This window comes from Schistocerca piceifrons, chromosome 6 (assembly GCF_021461385.2).
Source record: "Schistocerca piceifrons isolate TAMUIC-IGC-003096 chromosome 6, iqSchPice1.1, whole genome shotgun sequence".
In the NCBI taxonomy this organism is placed as follows: domain Eukaryota; kingdom Metazoa; phylum Arthropoda; class Insecta; order Orthoptera; family Acrididae; genus Schistocerca; species Schistocerca piceifrons.
In genome coordinates this window covers 383222206-383247336 of record NC_060143.1, presented here as the reverse complement: position 1 = coordinate 383247336, position 25131 = coordinate 383222206, and the positions used below count along the sequence as shown (strand labels likewise).

Below are 25131 nucleotides of genomic sequence, written 5' to 3'. Positions count from 1 at the left end.
GTCGAAATGCTCGTGTAAAAACTCCATCACAGTGTTTGCAGTATGTGGCCTTGCTCCATCTTGCATGAACCACTGCGTGTTGAAGGGCAAGGCAGTAGCAAGAAGCTGTGGAATGAAGCTACTGTGAAGCATGCTCAAATAACGCTCGCTGTTCAGTTTCTTCAAAGAAAAAGGGTCCAATAAGTCCGTGACTGGAAATTGCTGCCCACACTGTAATCCTCAGAGCATAATGTTGTGATTCATGAAGCACTTGTTGGTTTTCAGTGGCCCAAAAGCATACATTTTGTTTGTTAACTACACCGTCTAAATGAAAATGCGCCTTGTCTGAAAACCAAACATTGTTGAGAGTTTCTTCCCTATCCTCCACCCCTGAGCAAACAGTAGTCTCTGCTGCTTGTGTTCTTCAGGGAGCTTCTGTACACAGGTCATCTTTTATGGGTACATATGGAGGTCACTTTTAAGAATGCGTTAAACGGAGTGTTTGGATATTCCCAGTTGCACTGCTGCCTTTCTACAAGATTTCCCGGGACTTCTCTGTACAGCAACTCTTACCGCTTCAATATTCTCCGGCGAACAAACAGGCTTAGGCCAAGGTCTCTTCACTTCCAATACTGTTCCTTCCTGTACAAATTTATCGTACAACCTGTGGATGGTCTTCTTGCAAGGTACCCATCGTGTGTTAAATTGTTGTCAAAAAACGCCTCTGAGTCACAACAAGGGTTTTCGTTTCATGAAAAAGTAACACAACTGCTCATCGTTGCTGTGTCATCAGTCTTCCATTGGCAGCCACTGCTGCTTACTAATCTCCTAGCGGCAGTATCGTGAATTACACAACATTTCGTAACTCATTTGTTTTTCCAAACTCTGCTGGTACTGCTGTAGAGATCCCAGCAGGATATCTAATGTGTCTTGTAAATTGTGAAAGAAAAAATTGGTAACACATTTCGTGCGCCACCCTGTAGTTATCCAGTAGGTCCCATGTTTTCTAGCTACATGAATAGAACCTTAATTTTGTTCCTCTATTCTCATTTTTTTGCTTGATCCATTCACAAAAGTTTACAAATTTCTTTCCATTACAATGCTTGACACTGGACTGTGACAAAAGAAAAAGAATAACTGAATAATCAGACTTAACATGACATCTGAATCCATGGTAATCATAACAAAAATTGAGGCACAATTGACAAGCTTTTTGTGTATTTATAATTCCTCTTCTTAAACTAGTACATTCATAAACAAAAATATTTTTGTATTACAGTAATTATTTGATTAAGACATTAAGTATAGAAATAATTAGGGCAATCTAAGAGTGACATTAAGGATTTTAAATGATACTGTTTGTAGTTCCAAAGCTCCTAGAATCTGACAAATTTCAAAATCAATAATTCTTGAATGAATAAGCTTTTTGACTGAATAATCTATTTACTTAAAAAAACATAATGGTATTTTGAAATTGGCTGTGTGGCACTTGATTTTAATAATTTTTAACTTGTAGAAAATTATATGATATGACTTATTTGCTTTAAAACATTTTGAGAATTTTTGTTTAATAAAATGTCGTATTCAATAAGATGGAAACTGAGTAATTAGCAGTAAATTTCTATGTGAAACTGTTCCCACATTTGAAAAACAGAATAGTCCCAATTACATATTTAACAGAATGTATAAAAGAAAGTTCAGGTACTGACTGTGTAACTGTTTACTAGTTTCTCTTTTAATTTTTTTCCTACCCCACTCCCACCCAGCTACACCTGCTCACCTTCCAGAAATTCCTTACCTCTAACTTTCCTTTGCCATCCTTCCCCAGGTCCCTTCCTAAGAGGGTAACCCTTTCAGCAGAAGGAAGGATAGCCGTACACAACCTTAAAACAGATCCCAACCTAATCATTTTCCAGGTAGACAAAGGATACACCACTGTCATGATGGATCCCTGTGACTACCTGATAGAAGGCTTGTGGCAAATATCTGAGTCCTTGACCAACAAACTCTACCACACTGTTCCCATCGACCAGACCGACATAACATTCAGTCCCCACTAAAATCCTTAGGCCCACCCCAGAACCACCCTATTAAGTCCATATCCCTTCTTTCCCCAACGACACCCCACACACACACCTTTTAAAACTCCTCAAGATCCGTAAACCCAACAATCCTGGGCAACCCATTTTAACTAGTCACTCAGTTTCTACTGAAAGAAATTCAACTCCTCTTGACCAACACCTCCACTGATCTGCCAAAAACCTAGCCTCTCACATCAAAGATACTAATCACTTTCTTCACAGGCTATCTACTTGCACCACTTCTTTAACTCCTGATCCCTACTTGTCACTGTTGATGCTAACTCCCTGTGCACCCAACATTCCGCATACTGATGGACTTGCCACTATCGAACATTGCCTCCCATAACATCCTTCAGACTCCATATCCACAGCTTTGTTCCTCCTCCACCTCACCTACTAATCCTGACACACAACTACTTCTCATTTGAGAGGAAGGTATGTAAACAAATCTGCATGATGGCCATTGGCACCCACAGGGCACATTTTTATGGGCCATCTAGAGAAAAACTTCCTAGCTTCCCAAAATCCTAAATCTCTTTTCTAATTCTCTTTCAACCCAACATGCTACCTTCCTGGATGTTGACCTTCACCTCTGTCCATATCATACCCTCTAACAGCCAACAGTACCTGCATTTCAATAGCTGTCACCCCTTCCACACAAAAACATGCCTCCTATACAGCCTGGCCACCTGTGGATTGTTTATCTGCAGTAATGAGACTCCCTTGCTCAATATACTGAAGATATCATGAGATCATTCACAGACAGACTCTATGCCTCAAACCTAATCCACCCACTCATTTCACTCCCATATCCTCATGGTCCCCTACTCCTCCCATTACCCCTAAGAATTGGATGCAAAGGTGCACCCTCATCATCACCCACTGTCACCCTGGACTGGAAGAATTGAACCTTATTCTTCACCAGGGCTTTGATTATGTATCGTCTTGAAATGAGGGACATCGTATCCAGAATCCTTCCCACATCTCTTGGAGTGGACATCTGCCACCCACAAGCCACACAATGTCCTAGTCCATCCCTATGCCACTCCTAAATCCAACTCTTGCCACAGGAATCAAATTTCTGTGGAAGATCCAGGTGCTAGCCCTGCCCAATCCACCCACCCAGCTCTTCCTACTCATATCCTGTCACAAGCTCACAAATTTATCCTATCCCAACAGAGGCAGGCCACCTGTGAAAGCAGATGTATCATATACCAATTCTGCTGCAATCCCTGTAGAGATTTTTGCACTGGTATTACAACCAACACACTCTTCACCAGAATGAATAGTCAGTGCCAAACTGTGGCCAAGAATAAAATTGATAACCCAATGGCACAACATGTAGCTGTGCTCAATATGCTCAATTTTAATGCCTGCTTCACATCCCACATCATCTAGATTCTTCATCATCCTTATCCTTATAACACATCCTTCACTTCTGTAACTCTCCTGGCCTCAGTCTGCATTAACTCACTATCCCCACATCCCCCAACCAACCACTGAACTGTTTCCCCTTCCCCTGTCCTATCAGCCTCTCCAAATTCATGTCTCCATGTGACCTTAAACATGCACTACTTTCCCTGGCTTCATAACACATGCTTATTTGCCTATCCTGTGCACCTGCCATCCCTCTCTTCCCCATTCCTAGCCAATTAGTTACCTACATGCAACATATCATCCTGCCTCCCTCACCCTCTATCCACCCCACCGTGTGTGTGTGTGTGTGTGTGTGTGTGTGTGTGTGTGTGTGTGTGTGTGTGTGTGTGTGTGTAATCAATTATTAATGTCACATTTTTGGTCAATGTGCACTCAGGCACTATTTTAAATTATGTCAACAGGTTACGCTGCTATTTCTCTTGGCTGCATACGTTTCAGGAGGACTGGCAACAGGTCTTGCATTCTTTCAGATTGGTAACAATGGAGAGAAACCCTTGGCACATTTCAATTTTATGGCCACCACACTAGTTACTGCAAGCTATGGCCAGATTCTTGCACCAACTATGATGTGTTAGTAAGCATGAACAAAATACGAGGGCTGTCCAGAAAGTAAGTTACGATCGGTCGCGAAATGGAAACGACTATGAAAATCCGATAAAGCTTTGCAAAGATGTGTTGGGCAGTGTCTCTAGTATGACTCTAGGTAGAATTATGTCGCTCTTTTTATTCCTGAGCTCTTAGTGAGTGCGTAAAGATGTTATAGAAAATAGTGTCTCCCGCCAAATACGAGGGCCTGATGAGAATTTTCCCCTGAAGCTATGCAACCAACATTACGTAACTGTCATGCGGTTTCTTCTTCAAAACAATTCTCAGCCTCATTCTGCAGAGGCAGTGAAGATGTTCCTACATCATTTCAATTGGAAATGTTTGGTTACCCACAATACAGCCCGTAATTGTCTCCCACTGAGTTTCATCTCTGCTCAAACGAACCGCTGGCTATGAAGACAACATTTTGGCACAGACAGTGAGCTTTAGGCCAGTGTAGAGAATTGGCAGAAAGCATTGGCGGCTGCCTTCTATGATGAGGGTATTGGAAAGTTGGTACAACGCTACGACGAATGTCTGAGTCAGAACGGCGACTACGTAGAGAAGTAGCTGAAAGGTGTAGCTAACTGTTAAAAATGAAACATTTCTGATTTTCACTGTGATTTTCATTTCATGATCAATCTTAACTTACATTCTGGACAGCCCTTGTACTATAATTACTTTAAAAGAAAACTAATTATAAACTGAAAATGATAGTAGATCTGTGAAGTCAATTATGTAAATATATTAAGAATGACCAAGAAAATCACAATGGAATTGCTGTTGACAGATTTATTGAAGCATAACTATAGTAACTGTGATAACCTGTGACAGTGAAATATGGACAGGAATTACAAAATTGCAAGTATTTACAGTGAATTACACAATTTACAGGAGACACAAAGTGTAAGCATCAGGTCAGAAAACAAAGCTTGAAGGCACCTATTTTTTTTATTAATCCCTTTGTAATTTAAAGGACATTTTTCATAGCTGTGGCGAAATTGGTAGAGCTCACCATTTGACACCTGGTTGAGAGTGATGATTCTTGCAATAACTATTATGTATTAGTGTGCACAAACAAAATATCATACTTTGTGTAAATTTAAAGTAATAATAAACTGAGAATGATTTTGTTTGATACAACCACAAAGAGTCTGACTATTCATCAGTATATAAACCAGATAAGAAGCAAAGAATGTACTGAATAACACCCATAGCAGTTGATTTGGAAATTGGTAATGTAGCAAAGAAACATTACAAGAAAATCAATACAAAAATAGATTAAGTTTTTGGTTGGAGAAAAGTAGAAAGTGTTGTATGAAATGGAGACAAACAGTTATCAAAAAATTTCTGGGTTAAATACATTAGACACACAATTTCCACATACAAAGGTTAGAGGAGTTAGGTATCTCTTTCTTTTTGGACAGATGACAGAGAAACATGTAAATAATGCTGGAATATTGTACAAGCGAGTTTTCATATTTTAAAATAGTCTTTTGTGCTCCACCAACAACTATTTTACATAAGTCTGTTATCTTTGGAGCTCTCACATTACTACTAGTGCCCATAAAGTAATGTAAGCATTATTTTATAACACAGGGACTGAGAAACAACATTCAGTAAAGTTTCAAAGTTTTATATTATGACCAGAAAACTCAAACAGTGCTATAGATTAATTACCTGTCTGTTTCTCTCAATATTTTGAAAATTACATACTACTCTACGATTTAAAGGACTCCACAGATCTGAAAATGCAAATTTGATATCTGAATGTGTGTTGTTCTTCTGTGTGCACACTGGTTTGAGTTTATATAACAACTAAATATGAAGATATACTGAATAGTAGGTAAATAGAATGCATGGCTTAGCCTGACTGGAGAAGTGGTTGTCTGAAACAGGAGGAATGGGTGAAATGTAGAGGAGCAAAGGATTAAGAATGTCATAAGATGGAGGAAACAGACAGGAAAAGAAGTCAGGGATAGAGAAAGAAATGTGTATGAGGAGGAAGTGGAGTGAGTGGAGAGAGGGGTAAGGGTAGGACTGTGGGAGGGTTGGACAATGAGGAAACAGTATGAGGGGGATACATAATCCTATGAACATAACAAGTGAGGATCAGAAAGAAGTATAAGTAGGGTCAAAAAATTGAGTGGAAACAGGTAGAGAGGTAGATGGAGTTAGAAGATACTGAGATGAAGAGTATTATCCCTAGAGAGCTTATGACATTTTCTTGAGTGTGTGTGAGGTAAACATGGGGCTCCAAGCTAAACAGAACCTACTGATGCAGCTGGGTGGCATCTGTGGGAAAAGCCCTTGGTCAGAATGGGTGGCATCAGGGTGTATGTTTCATACATGAAATGTATGACATGAAAACCAAAACAATGGCTGCTCTAATTCAGCCATCTCACCACATCTATAAATTTCAATGCAAGTGGTTGTAATCCTAATGCTTTCCATACCCTGGCTATGCCATGGGGAGAGGAACATGTGAGACAATTGGGAAAAAACAATTTATCCATTATCTGGCATCACTTCAAGTTATGGAATATGCTTCTACATCTCCTGCTGGTGAGGAACCCAATTTGTTGCCAGAAGCATATATTGTTTTTACAGTGAAGCTGATAGTCATAACAGAACTTTGTTTTATTAAATGGTCCTCTACTGACCACAATGAGCAGTTTTCTGGCCATTGACCGATGTTCTTGTCCCTCTGTATTCTCTGCTATTCATAAACTTCTAACTCAACTCAGTCATTTTGACTGCAGGGCTGCCTTTTTCTGGGTTCAGAGCCATGTGGATATCACAGGAAACGAACTGGTTAACCTTTTGGCTAGTGAAGAGATAACTCATCTCCCGTTTGTTTTGACAATGCCAAGTGCAGACTTGCAGGTGCAAATGAGACCTCTGCTCACTCAGAGATGGAACATCTGGTGGGCTGCTGCCCCTTCTAATAACCTCCACCCTATAAAGGAGTCTACTGCCACATTGCCCCCCTCCTCCTGCTCCTCCCAGAAGGAATCCCCTGTCATATGTTGCCTCTGCATCAATCATGCCAGACAGAACCACAGTTTTTTATTTTATATAACAAGCCACCTCTACACTGTGGATGTGAACCCTTGCAAACAGTTGCTTGTATCCAGATGGAAAGTCCTATCTGGCTGTCAGTGCCGGGCATGGTCTTCTGAATTCTTTGTCCCTCATTTGAGCAGATGACTCGTGGACAGTTGGACTGGTCCTTTATTTTCTCTGTGACCATGGTTTTTATTTTCAGATATACACTACTGGCCATTAAAATTCCTACACCAAGAAGAAATGCAGATGATAAAAGGGTATTCATTGGACAAATATATTATACTAGAACTGACATGTGATTACATTTTCACACAATTTGGGTGCATAGATCCTGAGAAATCAGTACCCAGAACAACCACCTCTGGTCGTAATAACGGCCTTGATACACCTGGGCATTGAGTCAAACAGAGCTTGGATGGCGTGCTGCCTATGCAGCTTCAACATGATACCAAAGGTCATCAAGAGTAGTGACTGGGGTATTGTGACAAGCCAGTTGCTCGGCCACCATTGACCAGACGTTTTCAATTGATGAGAGATCTGGAGAACGTGCTGGCCAGGGCAGCAGTCGAACATTTTCTGTATCCAGAAAGATCCGTACAGGACCTGCAACATGCGGTCGTGCATTATCCTGCTGAAATGTAGGGTTTCGCTGGGATCAAATGAAGGGTAGAGCCACGGGTCGTAACACATCTGAAATGTAACATCCACTGTTCAAAGTGCTGTCCATGCGAACAAGAGGTGACCAACACGTCTAACCAGTGGCACCCCATACCATCATGCCGGGTGGTACGCTAGTATGGTGATGACGAATACTCTCTTCCAATGTGCGTTCACCGCGATGTCACCAAACACATATGCAACCATCAAGATGCTGTAAACAGAAACTGGATTCATCTGAAAAAATGGTGTTTTGCCATTCGTGAACCCACGTTCGTCATTGCGTACACCATCGCAGGCTCTCCTGTCTATGATGCAGCGTCAAGGGTAACCACAGCCATGGTCTTTGAGCTGATAGTCCATGCTGCTGCAAACATCGTCGAACTATTCATGCAAATGGTTGTCTTGCAAACGTCCCCATCTGTTGACTCAGGGAACGAAACATGGCTGCACGATCCATTACAGCCAAGCAGATAAGATGCCTGTCATCTAGACTGCTAGTGATAGGAGGCCATTGGGATCCAGCATGGCATTCTGTATTACCCTCCTGAACCCACCAATTCCATATTCTGCTAACAGTCATTGGATCTCGACCAATGCGAGCAGCAATGTCACGATACAATAAACCGCAATCGCGATAGGCTGAAATCCGACCTTTATCAAAGTCGGAAACGTGATGGTACGCATTTCTCCTTTTTACACAAGGCATCACAACAACATTTCACCAGGCAACGCTGGTCAACTGCTGTTTGTGTATGAGAAATCGGTTGGAAACTTTCCTCATGTCAGCACATTGTAGGTGTCGCCACCAGCGCCAATCTTGTGTGAATGCTCTGAAAAGCTAATCATTTGCATATCACAGCATCTTCTTCCTGTCAGTTAAATTTCACATCTGTAGCATATCATCTTTGTGGTGTAGCAATTTTAATGGCCAGTAGTGTAGCATTTTAAACTACTTTCATAGTAGGGGCAGGGTGGTTGTGTTGTCTTCTGCCACATACTTTTGTGAGGGGGACCCTTGACCCTGCCCCTTTGCCTGTTGCCTCTGTCATGTCTCCTTTCATATGGTTCAAGTGGTTTTAGATTTGGTTTAGCTCTTTTTGTGCTGCACTCTGTTTTTCATTTTAGCAGTAACGCTCTGTTGGTTAGTGGATGCTCTTCCCCTCTTTAACACTTGGTTATGATGGATCAGTGGTTAGATAGCTGTGGGAGGGCTTGCTCCTTTCATATGCAGAGCTGTAGGGACACCCTCCTGCTCTCTTTAAATATTTATCTCATCTTATTTTATTATTGATATCCAGCTGATGTCCATTATCTTTTTGGGCTTTCTCCTTTTACCTGTCTGGATCTCTCAACTAAATGGCATTCTTTACTCTCTAGCTATCTTCACACTTAATGGGTTTGTCAGGGGTTGGCTGCAGGTGGGGTTTCTCTCACTGTGGCTGAGCCATGAGAGACCACTCATCTGCTATGTACCTATCTAACCTAAGTACTTTTACTTCTCCATAAACCATTTGGCATCAGTATTCCCTTCAGTGCCATGATTTTGCCACTCCTATGTACATTCCTCATCTGATTGTGCTCATTATGGATATCACTGCTCTGGATGAACAAACCCTTGACCAAGGGACTGATGACCTTGCTGCTTAGTCACTTACCCTCAATCAACGAACCGACAAAACAACCAACCAAAAATACTGAAAGTGCAAATTCTGTGTTGGGTGACTATTTCCACCAGTGCAATTTGGAGGCACTTGTATTGGTGAAAGGACCATTGTCCATATACTTGAAGCTGTTAATTAGCCACAGAAGTTAACTGTGTTTTAAAACTCAGACCAGGCCAGTCTAGTGGTGATCATATGTACATACAGACAACTGTTTAATGACCGTGCCCATATACAGAGCTGTACAGTGCTAGCAATGAAATGGATATGTACATGACTGCTTTCAAGCTTGGTACTATCTTTCATGGATTTAGTATAGCAGAAATAGAAATGGAATAAGATATGTAAGCTGGATGCATGTGACTGGTCTTACTTGTGGGTCATATACGCAGGTATGTTTCCTATTGTGCAAACGAGTTGGGAGCAAGAGTGACAAAAGGTTGCTGTGCAATATTACATAGGGTAGTCATGTAGTGAAATGCCATTGAGATATCAAAGACTTTTCTAACATATTCTCATTTAAATACATTGCTGCACTGTAATATGACATAGGGTTGTGATGTAGTGAAACGTGATATGGAAGATTTTACAGAAAATATTCTCATTTAAGTGCATTACTGGAGATAATGGCAGTCCTCGCAAAGAATTTAGTTCAGCTGATCCAGTCTGCAGTGTTACTGTCTAAAAGAGGGTGGATCTCCTTGACTGATTTTCAGGGTATTTTGATTATTAGGAACTTGGCAGATTACTGCATAGTGGATAAGTTTGCAGATAAGTGTGGAATGGAACATCTGTTTGAGAAATCCGGGACCTCAGATGTGACCTACCAAGGAACCCATATGGATTACTGGATGACTTTCTCACTGGAATTCTCTGCTCTTTCCTCCACTGTGAGGTTAGTGTCATCAGAAAGGACTGTAGGGGAGGAAGATGTAGATAGAATGTGACTGAGAAATTCGTAGGACTTTATCAAAGAGTGACTACCTCACACCTGTACCATCAGGATCTCTAAACTTCTTGGCAGATTAAAACTGTGTGCTGGACCAAGACTCAAACTCGGGACCTTTGCCTTTCGCGGGCACGTTCTCTACCATCTGAGCTACCCAAGCATGACTCATGCCCCATCCTCACAGCCTTACTTCTGCCAGTACCTCGTCTCCTACCTTCCAAACATTCTGGAAACATCTGGATCTTATCTCCCAACATCAGCTTCTTTGAAGTGGGTGGGTTGGAACTGTTCCCTTACATGCAAGTACCATTTCTGCCACCATTATTGTAATGGTTTTCTTCTGTTCACTTTGATATCCACATTATTCATGTGGCTGGTAATTCTCTACTTTTATATTTGTAGGAAATGAAAGAAGAATATTTTGAGGAACACATTGCATACTTTACATTTGATATATTAATTCTTATCTTTTTCAAGTACTCTCCCTGATGTTCCATGTACTGTTGCAGTTCAGACTAGTTGGTGAGGGCTGTACAGCGTGCTTCTTTCAGGCTGTTCTTTAGATATGCAGTGTATGTAGAACCTGCTGCTGCTGGAGACTCAAACTGATCATTACAGAGGTTTCCTTTGCTTTGAGGACCAGTAAGAAATCACATTGACCAAAGCTATTAAACAACATTAGAATTTGTAAGTTAGTTTTTTTCAGTAACAGCTATTGCCAACCATCCAAAATGAATAGCAAGACAGTCTCAACTGTTCAAAAGAAGTTACATATAATTCAGTCCACCTCCATAGTTGTGTGAGCAGTGTGGCAGAATGAAATGCGAGGCATCCAGGTATGATTTACAGTTGGATCAGAGATTTCCAGGTGTTGTGTTGTTTCCATCATCAGTTCATCCTCATTGACATGCAAGTACCCAAAGTGGTGTCAACTAAAAAGACTTGCTCCAGGAAACTGGTCTACCCTAAAGCAGGCTCTAGCCACACAACATTTTCTTTCACTAGTAATTCAAACTTTGGTTCCGGCTGAATGGACTAATAACATTTTGGATATGTGTTGCAGTAGTCAGTGTTCCCTCAATAGAGCCAAGTATGTATTGTATTCTATTCTGCAACATGATACCCAGAACTAGATCTGTGCTTGTTACATTTTCATAGTAGCTGTATGTATAGATACCACTTCACTGAGAAATGACCATCACTAATATGAATACAGAATCTTCTCTCATTATTAAACACAACCGTCAACCACTCCTGTCTGTTTCCAGTTTCATGTTACCATTTGATGTAGGCTGCATTGTAATAAAATATATGATTGAAGGCCTAGTGAGTGGCAGCCTTATGCATAGCTCAGCTTCCAGCAAACAGTTCCCACATCTGCACATTCATCTAAATACATACTCTGCAGACAACTGTACAGTGTATGGTAGAGGATATTTCAAATCAGTATTGTCGATTACCCGTCCTATTCCATTCACATACTAAACAAGAGAAAACTGACTGTTGTATGCCTCCGAATCTACCCTAATGTCTCCTACCTTATTCTTATGATCCCCACATAAGAAATAACAGTGGTAACATCAGCATAGTGGTAACTCAGTCTTCTCTGAATACAGACTCTCTAAATGTAATGAACAGGATTTTGTGAGAACTATGTTGTGTTTCAAATCCTGTCACAAAATGATTGTATATTGCTACACCTTTCTTTAGATAGTATGTCACTTCATAATATGAAAATGGAATACACTAGGTGGAATACAAGTAATAGATTGGGTAAAGAAACCAAGTCACCGTACTTATTGGGCATTGAACAGTTGATAATGACATTAACAACACTGGAAACATTGCTACACCTTTGGACGATACTCTTTTTCCAAGCTAAAAAGTTTGCAGCCACCTACACACACACAGGAAATGGGGATGGGAAGCTGTAAGGGTGTAAACTCCAGTGCTCTAGCAAGTGGAGCACTGTCACATACTACATGTCTACATGACAAAGCACTGCATAGCACAATTAAATGGTGGCCAGCACTTTTGTTTGACAATATTTATTGAATATTGACACTGTGATGGGACCTATTCACAGTATAATGTGCATCCATGATTTATCTCTGGGCACTCTAATTATGATTCAACATTTCTTTTGTACAATTCTAATGCAGTGTGCCAGTTTTGAAACTATGTAGCCTATGACAACTTATTTTGGCAATTTTTTTTTTAAATCAAATCCCTTAAGGAGAAATTTTTCTGTTAGTTTCTTTCCTAGACTTCAAGCCCAGTTCTATGACATAAAAGCTGTGAAGTTTTTCAAAGTTTTTTTTTTGCAAAGTTGGTACTGTAACATATTGTACTATTCATAGTACACTGGTATGAAAAACTTAAGAACAGAAGTAAATTTCACATGATGTGTCCCTGGCAAATAATGCATCTTGATGAAACTTGGACCACACTTTGATAAAAGTGCTACAGTACACTATAGTATAATGTAGATAGTGTATTATAGTAAAGTACAGTATAGTAAGGCATATTATAGTACAGAGGGCAACTGAAAGAAATATGCAATTGGATTAAGAGAAGTAACACTTTTATTCCAAGACAATAATTACAGTGAAGTTACCATGATTAATTATGGTCCCCTCAGTGTCACAGAAGTGGGACATGGTTCTTAATCTAGTGTGCAATCACCATAGGCAATAACACATGCCTTGCAGTGGGCTTCTATGATAGACACTAGGTTGTTGGGTGTTCCATTCATCTGCCAGCATGGGTGACAACTGCTGGATATTCATTGGTGCATGTGGACATGCTGTAATAAAATAAAGATAATTTTAATGATGGTCCCTTAGACATTGCAAAAAGCAGGGCATGGTCCTTAATCAAGTGTACTATCACCACGGACAGTAATGAATGCTATGTAATGGGCTTCTATGCTGGCCCCAAGGTTGATATGAGTTCTTGTGGTAGGGTCTTCCATTCTTCCACAGTCATGCTTGACAACTGCTGAATAGTGAAACTTCCTAACAGATTAAAACTGTGTGCTGGACTGAGACTTGAACTTCAGGCTTTTGCCTTTCACATGCAAGTGCTTTATTGACTGAGCGTTACTTCTGTCAGTACCTCACCTCCTACCTTCCAAACTTCACAAAACCCTCCTGTGAAACTAGCAGGACTAGCACTCCTGGAAGGAGAGATATTGTGGAGACATGGCTTGACAACTGCTTGGGGGAGGTTTCCCTAAACAGACACTTAATGTGTGCACTTTGCTGGTTTTTCTGTGAGACCAATACTTTTCTACCAGTCCACACTGTTAGTTTCTGTGCTACCATCATATTTATACCATATTGCTTGCATATTCAATCACCTCCTCATAGTCAATAAATGTGAAGACATTGACAGCAAGTCATCGGAAGAAGGATATTGTCCAAAATACTAGCGATTTTTTCAGTCAGTTTTGTACCCATTGACGACTCAGTGTGGTTACTATAAATATTGTCTGCTAAATCATTAATATACAACATGAACAGAAGCACCCTCACACACTTCCTATAGGAACACTTGAAGTCACTTCTAGACCTGTGAGTGTTCATCTATCCAGTGTAACATGCCATGTTTCTCCTAACAAGGATCCCTCCATCCAATTACAGATTTCATATGAAAAAGTATATAATACATTGCAATGTAGCTAGTACAGCTTGTATTTTTCAGTATAAAATAGAAATTGACAATTTAATTTTTTTTAGTCCTTTTTAGAAGTCTTGTTTTAAAATATGTTGAGTCACAACGGTGTTCAAGTGTAATTTTGTGGCAGTAAAATGTATGAAATTGAGTGAGAGCTCAAGATAATAGTCTGTTTTAAAATTTGTGTGTACTAGGGTTTCTTGTGCTAAATGTGTATGTGTCTGTTGATTTCGTAGGTTGTCCTAACTGCTAACCACCCTTCCCCTCACTGCTTGAAAATATATACTGAGGCTGTTTAATAAATTTGTGTACAACATACTTTGTTTTCATTGCTGTGTTCAGTCCATATGATGCTGATTTGAATTTTGTTGTTGCAGATCCATCTGAGGTCACCCTGGTGAAACGTGAATGTAAAAATGGCTGGTATTCTTTGAATTCCTATGTGTTTGCAGTGACAACTGCAAGACTGCCATTCATGGTATTAACAGTTCCTTACTGTTGACTAGAAATGTTAAATATCTGACACAGTTGTCTTATATGTACATTCTTTACAGCATGGAGTGGCTGTTGTCTATGTCTTCTTCTCATATTTCCTTGCTGGACAACCCTTGGAACTGGACAGATTCCTGTGGTACACACTTCTGTTCTTAATTGTATCAGTTGTTTCAGAGAGTTATGGATTATTTTTTGGCAGTATATTTCGTCCTCAGGTAAGACATTTATTTTATGTTACTGGGAAATCAGTTACAACATATTTCATCAGTCATATAACAAGAAACTAAATGAAATGATAAATAAAACATATTTGAACATTCATCTGATAAATTATGAACAAATAATGAAACCATAGTCTAAAACTAAATGACATACTGTCACAGCATCTGTGCAACTGATAACACTGCCATTCTTAACACTGATTTCAGCAATTCTGCACATGTTGAGAGACAAGACTAACAACTGGCTGAAGGGAATGTGACAATTAGATAAAATGGTGATGGGGAACACAATTTTCAGAAAGAGGAAAGGGCAAATGCAAAAAATAAAGAGGCAGAAATATCAGTCTTTATTTTTTTTCCCAGATTGCACCATTGTGTAAACCATGAACATTTCACTGGATATGTCATTATCTGTATTTATCAAGTTCATTTCGCATTTAGACTCAGTTATGACTACATTAACATAGGTTACTGAAATGCGTAATCCACCAAAAGTATGTTGAATAATGTTTGGTCAGGTGTGATGATCTTATTGAGTTTGTATGAGGTTATTTTACAAATATAGAACAGAGATTCAAAGGTTGGCACAATATCTTGTGCTTATGTGTTAAGACAGTGTTTTAGTATATAATAGAGTTTAGGATCTTCTTAAGTATTCATTAAATTGATTCTTCTTGGCTATAGAGCTCATTTGTGTCATTTTGCTTTTTGTTTGCAGTCACACACTGCTAACAGTTTTCTCAATAATTTGTGGGCCCAGAGAAAGAAAATAAATAGTTAAAAGTTTAAAACTTGTAGCCAAATAATCATACCCAGGTATAAGATATCTCCACTTCATTATCAACAGAAAGTAATTATGAACAACAACACAAATGAAGAAAAATTGTGGTTCACCATTCACACATTTTAGAGAGTATATATTGCATTTCATTTGGGTGATACCTATTCCCACACACCCCTACCTGTAAAGAGTAGGGCACTGGGAATGTAGGGGTACTAGAATTTGACAACTCTGCTTGCTCTTGGGCTAACCATCTTTGGCTGCAATGTTTTGGCGAGAGGAGTAGTCACGTGAGAGGCCAGTGTGTTTTGCCATGGACTGATTTTTTTCATGTGTGCTACCTGTGTATTGTAGGAGTGTAATCCCCATGCCCCCCTCCAGATGTTGCTCTCCACTTTGTCTGAAGATGGAGCCAGCATTACCCATGTTGGTTTCAATCTTTCCACTAATACTTTGCTAGCCCTCCTGTTTTGCAGAATCTCAAGTGTATGTTTACTTCATAGCAAAACCTATTAGTGTCCCTTATACAGTAGCTGAGGAAGTATCTGTGTGGAATCAGTGCTCACCATGTGCCTTGTGCTGGAAAAAAAAGATTTGAGCCATGATGTGCAGCTGGTGATTGTTGAATCTTTGCCACATGTTCCTCAATCCTCTGTGCCACAAAGGTAACTCCATTTGGTCTGGCAGTGGTGCAGAGGTAAGAAACTCCACTGGGATCCTTAACAGCTCTCTGTATATTATTTCAGTCCTTGAGGTGCCAATATTGGCCTTGTAAGCTGTCTGTAACCCCAACAATACCAGAGGGAACACTTCAATCCAACTTTGTAGATGGCATATGACGTCTGCTTTCAGCATGCAATGCCACCTCTCCACCATACCTTTGCTGGCTGGGTGGCAGCTGGTGGTATGATAGTGCTTGAATCTGCACAGTTTAGACAGGTTGTTGAACAGCAGGGATTCAAACTGCCTGCCCTGGTCTGTTATAATGTGCAGGGGACAGTCAAAGTGCATAAACCACTATGTGATGAATGTCTTTGCATCTGTCCCGGCTGATATGTGCAGTAGGGTATGATTTCAGCCCATCTTGGGCATCTGTCCACCGACATGAGCAAGGATCTGTAGCAGTCATAAGGTGGTTGGAGGCTCATAGTGCCAAGGTGGATATGTTCAAGTATCACTGACATACCTGAAAAATGTCCAACCTCAGCATAGACATGATGTCCCACATTATGACACTGGCAGTGTTGCCAGAATTTTTCTTAACTGATGGACACATGAAACATTCCATTATTATCTCTACAGTGGTGTTTGCCTCTTGGTGCACCAGATTGTGCACACTGTCAAACAATATCCTGTGAAATTCTGTGGTACAGGACCATAGCACCTGTCGAGACATCACACCACGATTTGACACTGCAACATGGTATCTTGACCTGCTGGAATCATGTGAATTGTCACTGTGTGAACTTCTACATGAGGGCAAAAGTGCTTCACACTATCATAAATTGTCAACAATTCCCTATTGTGGGCACTCCAGTTCATTTGCCATGGCAGTAGCTTCTTTAGAAAGAAACTAATGGCTACCAACAAGTGTCCACTTTCTGGTGTAGCATGGCCCCAGCTGCAGTCTGACTGCCATCACCCACCGTACCTAATGGTGCAGCTGGTACCAAGTAGGTGAGTGACACTATTTGCTTAAGACTCTTTTGCAAAGTGCAAAAGGCCTCATCCATCACCAAAGACCACTTCAGCAATTGCTTCCCTTTAGTGCAGTTGATGGAAATTGTGTCCATAAGAGGTGCCTGAATATCTGCTGTTGCTGCTAAATGGCAGCAATAACAATCACCATGCCTAGTAGCCATCATAGTTGGCAATAATTCCTCAGACATGGCAGCTCTCTCAGCAAAGCGAACTTTTCTGGCAATGGGATGATTGCATCATGTGAAACTCTATACGTGAGAAATGTCACTTCATTTTTACCCACCAAGCATCTGTCTTCATTCAGTACTACACTACAGTCTTGTGATCTTTGCGGTACCTCAGCCACATGTCTGACGTGTGATGGTGCATCAGCAGAGTTTACAAAAATGTTGAGATATGGAAATCAAAGTAGCATCCCCACAGCACTTCATCAATGAACCTTTTCCAGGTCTGAGCAACATTTTTAAGTCAGAAATGCATGTGCAAGAACTTGAAAAGACTGAAAATAATGACACTGCTATCTTGGGAACATCCATAGGTGCTGCAATAAACTTCTTGACGGCCTTGTGGCAATCCAGGACCAAAAACAGTTGTGCTTTCCAAAGCATATGTGAAGTCTTGAATGTGTGGAATAGGATGTTTGTGTCTGGAATGGTCCTGGCATTTAATCCTCAGTAATCCCAAGAAGGATGCCATGTACCATCTTTCTTCTTTACCAAATATAGTGTAGATGCCCAGGCGCTCTCTGAATGCCACATAATACCAGAACACATCTCTTCAAAAAAAGGTTTTAAATTCCAGTATTTTATCTAGCACAATTCTACAGCCATGCCACACAACTGGCAGCCCTGGTATTATACACTCCTGGAAATGGAAAAAAGAACATATTGACACCGGTGTGTCAGACCCACCATACTTGCTCCGGACACTGCGAGAGGGCTGTACAAGCAATGATCACACGCACGGCACAGCGGACACACCAGGAACCGCGGTGTTGGCCGTCGAATGGCGCTAGCTGCGCAGCATTTGTGCACCGCCGCCGTCAGTGTCAGCCAGTTTGCCGTGGCATACGGAGCTCCATCGCAGTCTTTAACACTGGTAGCATGCCGCGACAGTGTGGACGTGAACCGTATGTGCAGTTGACGGACTTTGAGCGAGGGCGTATAGTGGGCATGCGGGAGGCCGGGTGGACATACCGCCGAATTGCTCAACGCGTGGGGCGTGAGGTCTCCACAGTACATCGATGTTGTCGCCAGTGGTCGGCGGAAGGTTCACGTGACCGTCGACCTGGGACCGGACCGCAGCGACGCACTGATGCACGCCAAGACCGTAGGATCCTACGCAGTGCCGTAGGGGACCGCACCGCCACTTCCCAGCAAATTAGGGACACTGTTGCTCCTGGGGTATCGGCGAGGACCATTTGCAACCGTCTCCATGAAGCTGGGCTACGGTCCCGCACACCGTTAGGCCGTCTTCTGCTCACGCCCCAACATCGTGCAGCCCGCCTCCAGTGGTGTCGCGACAGGCGTGAATGGAGGGACGAATGGAGACGTGTCGTCTTCAGCGATGAGAGTCGCTTCTGCCTTGGTGCCAATGATGGTCGTATGCGTGTTTGGCGCCATGCAGGTGAGCGCCACAATCAGGACTGCATACGACCGAGGCACACAGGGCCAACACCCGGCATCATGGTGTGGGGAGCGATCTCCTACACTGGCCGTACACCACTGGTGATCGTCGAGGGGACACTGAATAGTGCACAGTACATCCAAACCGTCATCGAACCCATCGTTCTACCATTCCTAGACCGGCAAGGGAACTTGCTGTTCCAACAGGACAATGCACGTCCGCATGTATCCAGTGCCACCCAACGTGCTCTAGAAGGTGTAAGTCAACTACCCTGGCCAGCAAGATCTCCGGATCTGTCCCCCATTGAGCATGTTTGAGACTGGATGAAGCGTCCGCTCACGCGGTCTGCACGTCCAGCACGAACGCTGGTCCAACTGAGGCGCCAGGTGGAAATGGCATGGCAAGCCATTCCACAGGACTACATCCAGCATCTCTACGATCGTCTCCATGGGAGAATAGCAGCCTGCATTGCTGCGAAAGGTGGATATACACTGTACTAGTGCCGACATTGTGCATGCTCTGTTGCTGTGTCTATGTGCCTGTGGTTCTGTCAGTGTGATCATGTGATGTATCTGACCCCAGGAATGTGTCAATAAAGTTTCCCCTTCCTGGGACAATGAATTCATGGTGTTCTTATTTCAATTTCCAGGAGTGTATGTATATAGTGCAATGTGTTGTGATATATTCCATGTTGCATGGTAACACCTGTAGAACAATCTGTTGATGTATGTTGCTGATCCGATGTATCCTACAATTGCACAGTTGTTTAAAATCTGATGGACGTTGCTGCTGCTGGATCCACTCAGAAGTCAGGCCTCAGACAAACCCACTGACAATGCCAAATTTGCAGGGAAATCTGCTTCTAAAATAGGTGGGGAAATGTCTGCCACTGCAAACATCCACTTGAAAGGAGCAGCAAAACCAAAGTCAGTTATTAGTTTCTTGCAACCCAGCATCCTGATACTAGAATTATTGAAGGTTGGCAGCTGCAGTGGCTCTGGTCTTTCATGTCTAATGCGTACAAGGTCAGCAGAGTGCTGACTTCTGAATCAGTGTCCACCAGAAATACTAACCCAGATCGTCTTTCAGCAATGAACAACTACAGTGATATTCGTATGCATTTCTGTTGAACTGCCAACTGACTTACAAAGACAGGTAGTTCTGCAGTCTTCACAGATACGTTAAAATTGCACTGTATTCTGGGAACTACTGTTAGCCAGTGTTTCATACACCTTTCGCACCACTTGGAGACATCACAGTCCAGGGGCACTTATTGTGAACTGCTTTGCCATTTGGATGATCTCACAGACTCGTGCACTTTCTGGCCTGTAGCCCAAACCACATATGGCATGAACAGATGGTCAATGCGGTATCTTGACCTTGGGTGCAGTTCTGAGCTGATCATTACTAGAACATCATGTCTGTGACAGTCAGTCTGGATTCATCTCACGTTTCAATGCCTGCAATTGGTGAGACATCTTTCTAATGGGGTTTGCAAATCTCAATGAGATCCTGCTGTACGCAGTGTTTGCTGAAATAAGACCACTATGCAACAATGTGTACATTATTCTGATGCGTAACTATTATGGGCAGCTGTGGCATCCCTATCCGTTGATGCAGCAGCTGCTGCAAATGCTGTGTCTAATATGCTGTGTGCATGATCTGCCACCCACAAAAATTTCACCACTTCTTCCATAACTATGAAAAAATAATGCACAAAATGATTTACTTCCTGTTCATGAGCTGTTTTTGTCTGGCAGCCACTGATTATGTAGCCAAATTACCATAATCACATATAAGATATCTCTATACTATTATCAACAGAAAGTACCTAGAAATAAAAACACAAAGAACAATTATGTAACAATGTTATGAAAGAAAAGTTGCTACTCGCCACATAGCAGAGATGCTGAGCTGCAGATCGGCACAACAAAAAGACTGTCACAGATAAGCTTTTGACCAGCAAGGTGTTTGTCAAAAGTAGACCATAGCCTGTGAAGCAGTCATTGAAATGAAGGATGATGTGTTGGACAGAATGCTGAGCAACAGGGTGGTCCACTTGTTTCTTAGCCACAGTTTGTGGGTGGCCATCCATGTGGACAGACAGCTTGTTGGTTGTCATGCCCATATAGAATGCCCATGTAGAATATGTGTTGTTTGAGGTGCTCCAGGATCTAAAAATAAAAAGGGACATAATTTATGAAGACAATCACTCTTGTATTCCCTCTCTTTATAGATGGAAATGTAAAAAACTAAAACCCACAGATTTTAAGTATGAATTTGTGAGAAAGTTATAGATGTGAAGCACACTGCTACAGAAAATCAGTTTTCTGACATTTTTACAAAATACTTGCACAAACAAAAATGTGAAAAATTGTCACACAGATTGGGAATATGTAGAGTTATAGACTAGCATTACATAGAATTAAGGCAGAGTGAAGAAATAGCAGTATTGTGTCTCACTCCTTCTGATCTCTTTGACATATATTAATCTTAGGGAACACTCATTTCACAAGTATTCCTGCAAATGTGAGTGGTTTTGAAATCACAGACAATCTCAACAATTAGTATGGAAGGCACCATATGCATTTCAGCTATTTTGTATTATAACTTACAGTATGCTGTTACAATGCAATGTCCTATTGAAAATGTATGACAAGCACATCATCCTTATAATTAAATATCAATTAATAACAGATCGTTGGTATGAGCTTTCAAGAGATAAGACAATAACTGAGAAATGAAACAAAAGTCTCATTACCAAGCTCAAGTATAATGAATAATGTCATGCTTTACAGAGTCAGTATGTAGGTGCACATCCTGCTACAAGCAAATATACCCTTTTTTCATCTTAGCATTGGTAACACATTCTGGGACTTTCTTATAAATATAATACAAGAATGTTTCACAATATTTGATGTTATTTAACATTTCTCTCTGATTAGAAAACAAAGATTTGTTTCCAAACATGTGGCAATTTCCAAATGTGTGATAAATATCTAAGAAGACAGCTTAAATTGCTGTGAAAGAAACAAGGAGCAATAACATTATATTCTTCCCTTTCACAAATATTTTGCTGTTTATTTCCGAATATATGGTGATTCCCAAGTGTGTCGTTAGGCAGGAATCTAAGAGAACAGTTGAAATTGCTGCAAGTGAAATGATGAACAATAACATTTGTATTCTTCTTCATCACAAATAGTTTGCAGGCAATACTCATCTCAAGACTTCTTGCAAACCAGTGACACTTTCAGTAGGACTATTTCAACCACTAACAACATGTGTGAGTTGTTTACCCAAGCTAGAGGGGTCCACATTGTACACTAATGAAAATCAGTAGCAGTTCCTGCGGTTGTTGATATTGCATGTGACGTCAAAACTATGTCACATTTGCAGGAAATCCAGTGAAATGAGCGTTACCCACTAAATTTTGGTGCTGAAGATTCTTTCACTTTTTTTTCTTTGAATGTGTTCATAGATATGTTGGTATATATATATCACATAGTGTGTTCTTTATTTTCCATGTTGAATAAACCCGCCAAAACTAAATGTTTTTTGCAACAATGATATTCTAACTGTTTTCTCGACCAATTTTATTTTATGTTTTGTAATATGGTTTCTCAGTTGTGATTTGTTATGTCTATATGACTAAAGAAAATTCAAAGAAATGTGAAACTATGGACTTCACAAACATAAAAGCTTCCTTGTCAAAATTATGAAGAATATTTCAAAAACTTAAATGGATTTACTGGTACTGCAATACACAGCTCAATCCACAAATACAACAGAGAAATTTAAATGACTAAACGAAGTAGGGCAGGTGTTATACATTGTAACATACCACACTGGACCTATCCATAGAAATAATTAATATATTTGTCTTCTTTTGTGTAATAACCAGCAAATTTACATCTTATCTGTGACATTTCCAGACTTGCCCCAACAGTTTTGAAGCCCAATTTTTACGATTGTAAAGCTGTATTCCATTTTTTAAAAAGTGTTTAAACAAGAAAAATACATTATATTAAATTTTTTAGATTACCAGAGTTTTAAAATAATGTTTCCAGATAGCTCACTCATAAAAAAATCCAATTGAAAATATCGTTTATTTAGTAATTATAGCAGAAGGTAATTTGAATTTTGCTTATAAATTACACAAGAAACAATATATAAATAGTGTAATGAGATGTAAAAATGTATTGCTATTTATTATTTGCCTTAATTTTCAAACATAGGTAAGAAATTAACTAGTTGAGTATGTACAAGGTGTGATTGGAAACCTTTAAGAATGGATCCGCTACTGCTTACTGGTTAGGCAGGCAGGTACATGGAGGGTGGGGAATGAGTCATTGCCTTGTCCTTGAACACCCTCTGGCAGAAAACTCCATTTTCTTTATTCAGTTCATTGTGGCAGCTGGTTGAGTGCTGGTCTATTAAGGCTCGTTGCTGGATTCTGTCTACTTGAAAATGGGCGTGAAAACAGAGCAACGGGTTTGTGTGAAATTTTGTTTTAAAACCGGGAAATCAGCTTCTGAGACTTACGAACTGTTAAAAAACAGCTTTTGGAGATAATTGTATGAGCCAGTCAAATGTTTTAAAAATCGCCATGAATCATTTGAAGATGAACCACAGTCCGGCCGTCCTTCCACCTCAAAAATGAATGAAAATGTGAAAGTTCATGACTTAGTGCATTCTGATCACAGACTTACAATTAAGGAGGTGGCTGATGAACGTAATTTAAGTTTCTATGCAGCTCAGTCAATGTTAACTGAAGATCTGAACGTGCGTCAAGTGTCCATAAAATTCATTCCAAAAGTGTAGTCAAGCGACCAGAGACAATACTGACTTGAAGTATGCCAAGATCTGATTAATTGAACAGAAAAGGCCCCAGATTTGTTAAATAGGGTAATTACTGGTGATGAATCATGGATGTATGGATATGATCCTGAAATCAGAGTGCAGTCTTTGCAGTGGAAGACTCCAGGTTCACCATGACCGGAAAAAAAAAAGCACGGCAAAGTCAGTCAAAGGTGAAGAAAATGTTGGTGATTTTTCTCAATTCTCTCAATATTATGCATCATGAATTTACCCCTGGAGGACAGACAATTAACCAGGAATACTACAAATGTGTCCTTGAGCGTTTGTGTGAAAAGGTGCAAAAGAAAAGGCCTGCATTGTGGAAAGACAGGAGTTGGGTGCTACACCATGACAATGCTCCAGTTCATAGTGCCTTCTCCATCATTGAATTTTTGACCAAATTCAAAATTCCTGTGCTTCCACAACTACCATATTCCCCTGATTTGGCCCCTGCAGACTTCTACCTATTTCCTAAACTGAAATTTTCACTGAAAAAAGGAAGCAGTATGACTCAATTGAAGATATCCAGGCAAATAAGGAGACATCCTTAACACACTTCAGGAAAAAAATTTCCAGGATTGTTTCCAAAAGTGGAAACACTGTTGGAGTTGGTGTCTTAAGTCAGAAGGGGACTATTTTGAAGGAGATGCATCACAACAGCATCTTAGTACTATCATTGTACAATTACAAGCCCATTCTTAAAAGATTCCAATCACACCTCACATGTATACAATATACAAAATTATTTTAAATGTGTTTGTTTCTGGTTATCCTCCTCTGCAGTGGATAATTAATATTTTTGACATTTAATTTTACCTCCTTCAACACAATATCTTTGTTCATACTCACAAATACCCCTCCCCCTCCCCCTCCCCCTCCCCCTCCCCCTCCCCCTCTGAATTTATCTGCCTATCATTTAAATGTTATATTACATTATAAATAGACTCAATACATTCATGTTGGGTGCTAAAAATATCTAAACAGGATGCCTGTTTCACTAATCATTTTAATTTATTTCTTTTCTAGATGGGTGCAATTATTGCTCCTGCCTTTGTTTCTCCCCTTCTAATCCTTTGGCAATACAATATGGGAGCCTACCATACTACTCCACTCTTCATGAGAATAATTATGAGCACAAGCTTTTTCCGACTAGGAATGATTGCTATGATTTTGGCACTCATGGAGGATAGAAAGCAAATGGACTGCCCAGAAATTTTTTGCCCATTCAGTTACCCAAAAACTTTGCTTGAGTAAGTATTACCAGGAAAATGTGACTGTGTCTTTAATATTTATCATAAATGTATTTATGAATGCATGTCTGTGTAAAATGTTAGTAGCGAAACCTTCTTTC

At 40.5% G+C, this 25131-nt stretch overlaps 1 protein-coding gene across 1 annotated transcript in view; it reads left to right on the top strand.

Annotated features, from left to right (window-relative positions):
* Window positions 1-25131, top strand: part of LOC124803005 (ATP-binding cassette subfamily G member 4-like) — a 410627-nt gene that overhangs the window by 384807 nt on the left and 689 nt on the right. Inside the window, exons 10-13 of the mRNA XM_047264112.1 lie at window positions 3899-4067; window positions 14477-14577; window positions 14654-14809; window positions 24807-25030. Coding sequence (XP_047120068.1) covers window positions 3899-4067; window positions 14477-14577; window positions 14654-14809; window positions 24807-25030 — 650 coding nt within the window. The remainder of the gene's footprint in view (window positions 1-3898; window positions 4068-14476; window positions 14578-14653; window positions 14810-24806; window positions 25031-25131) is intronic.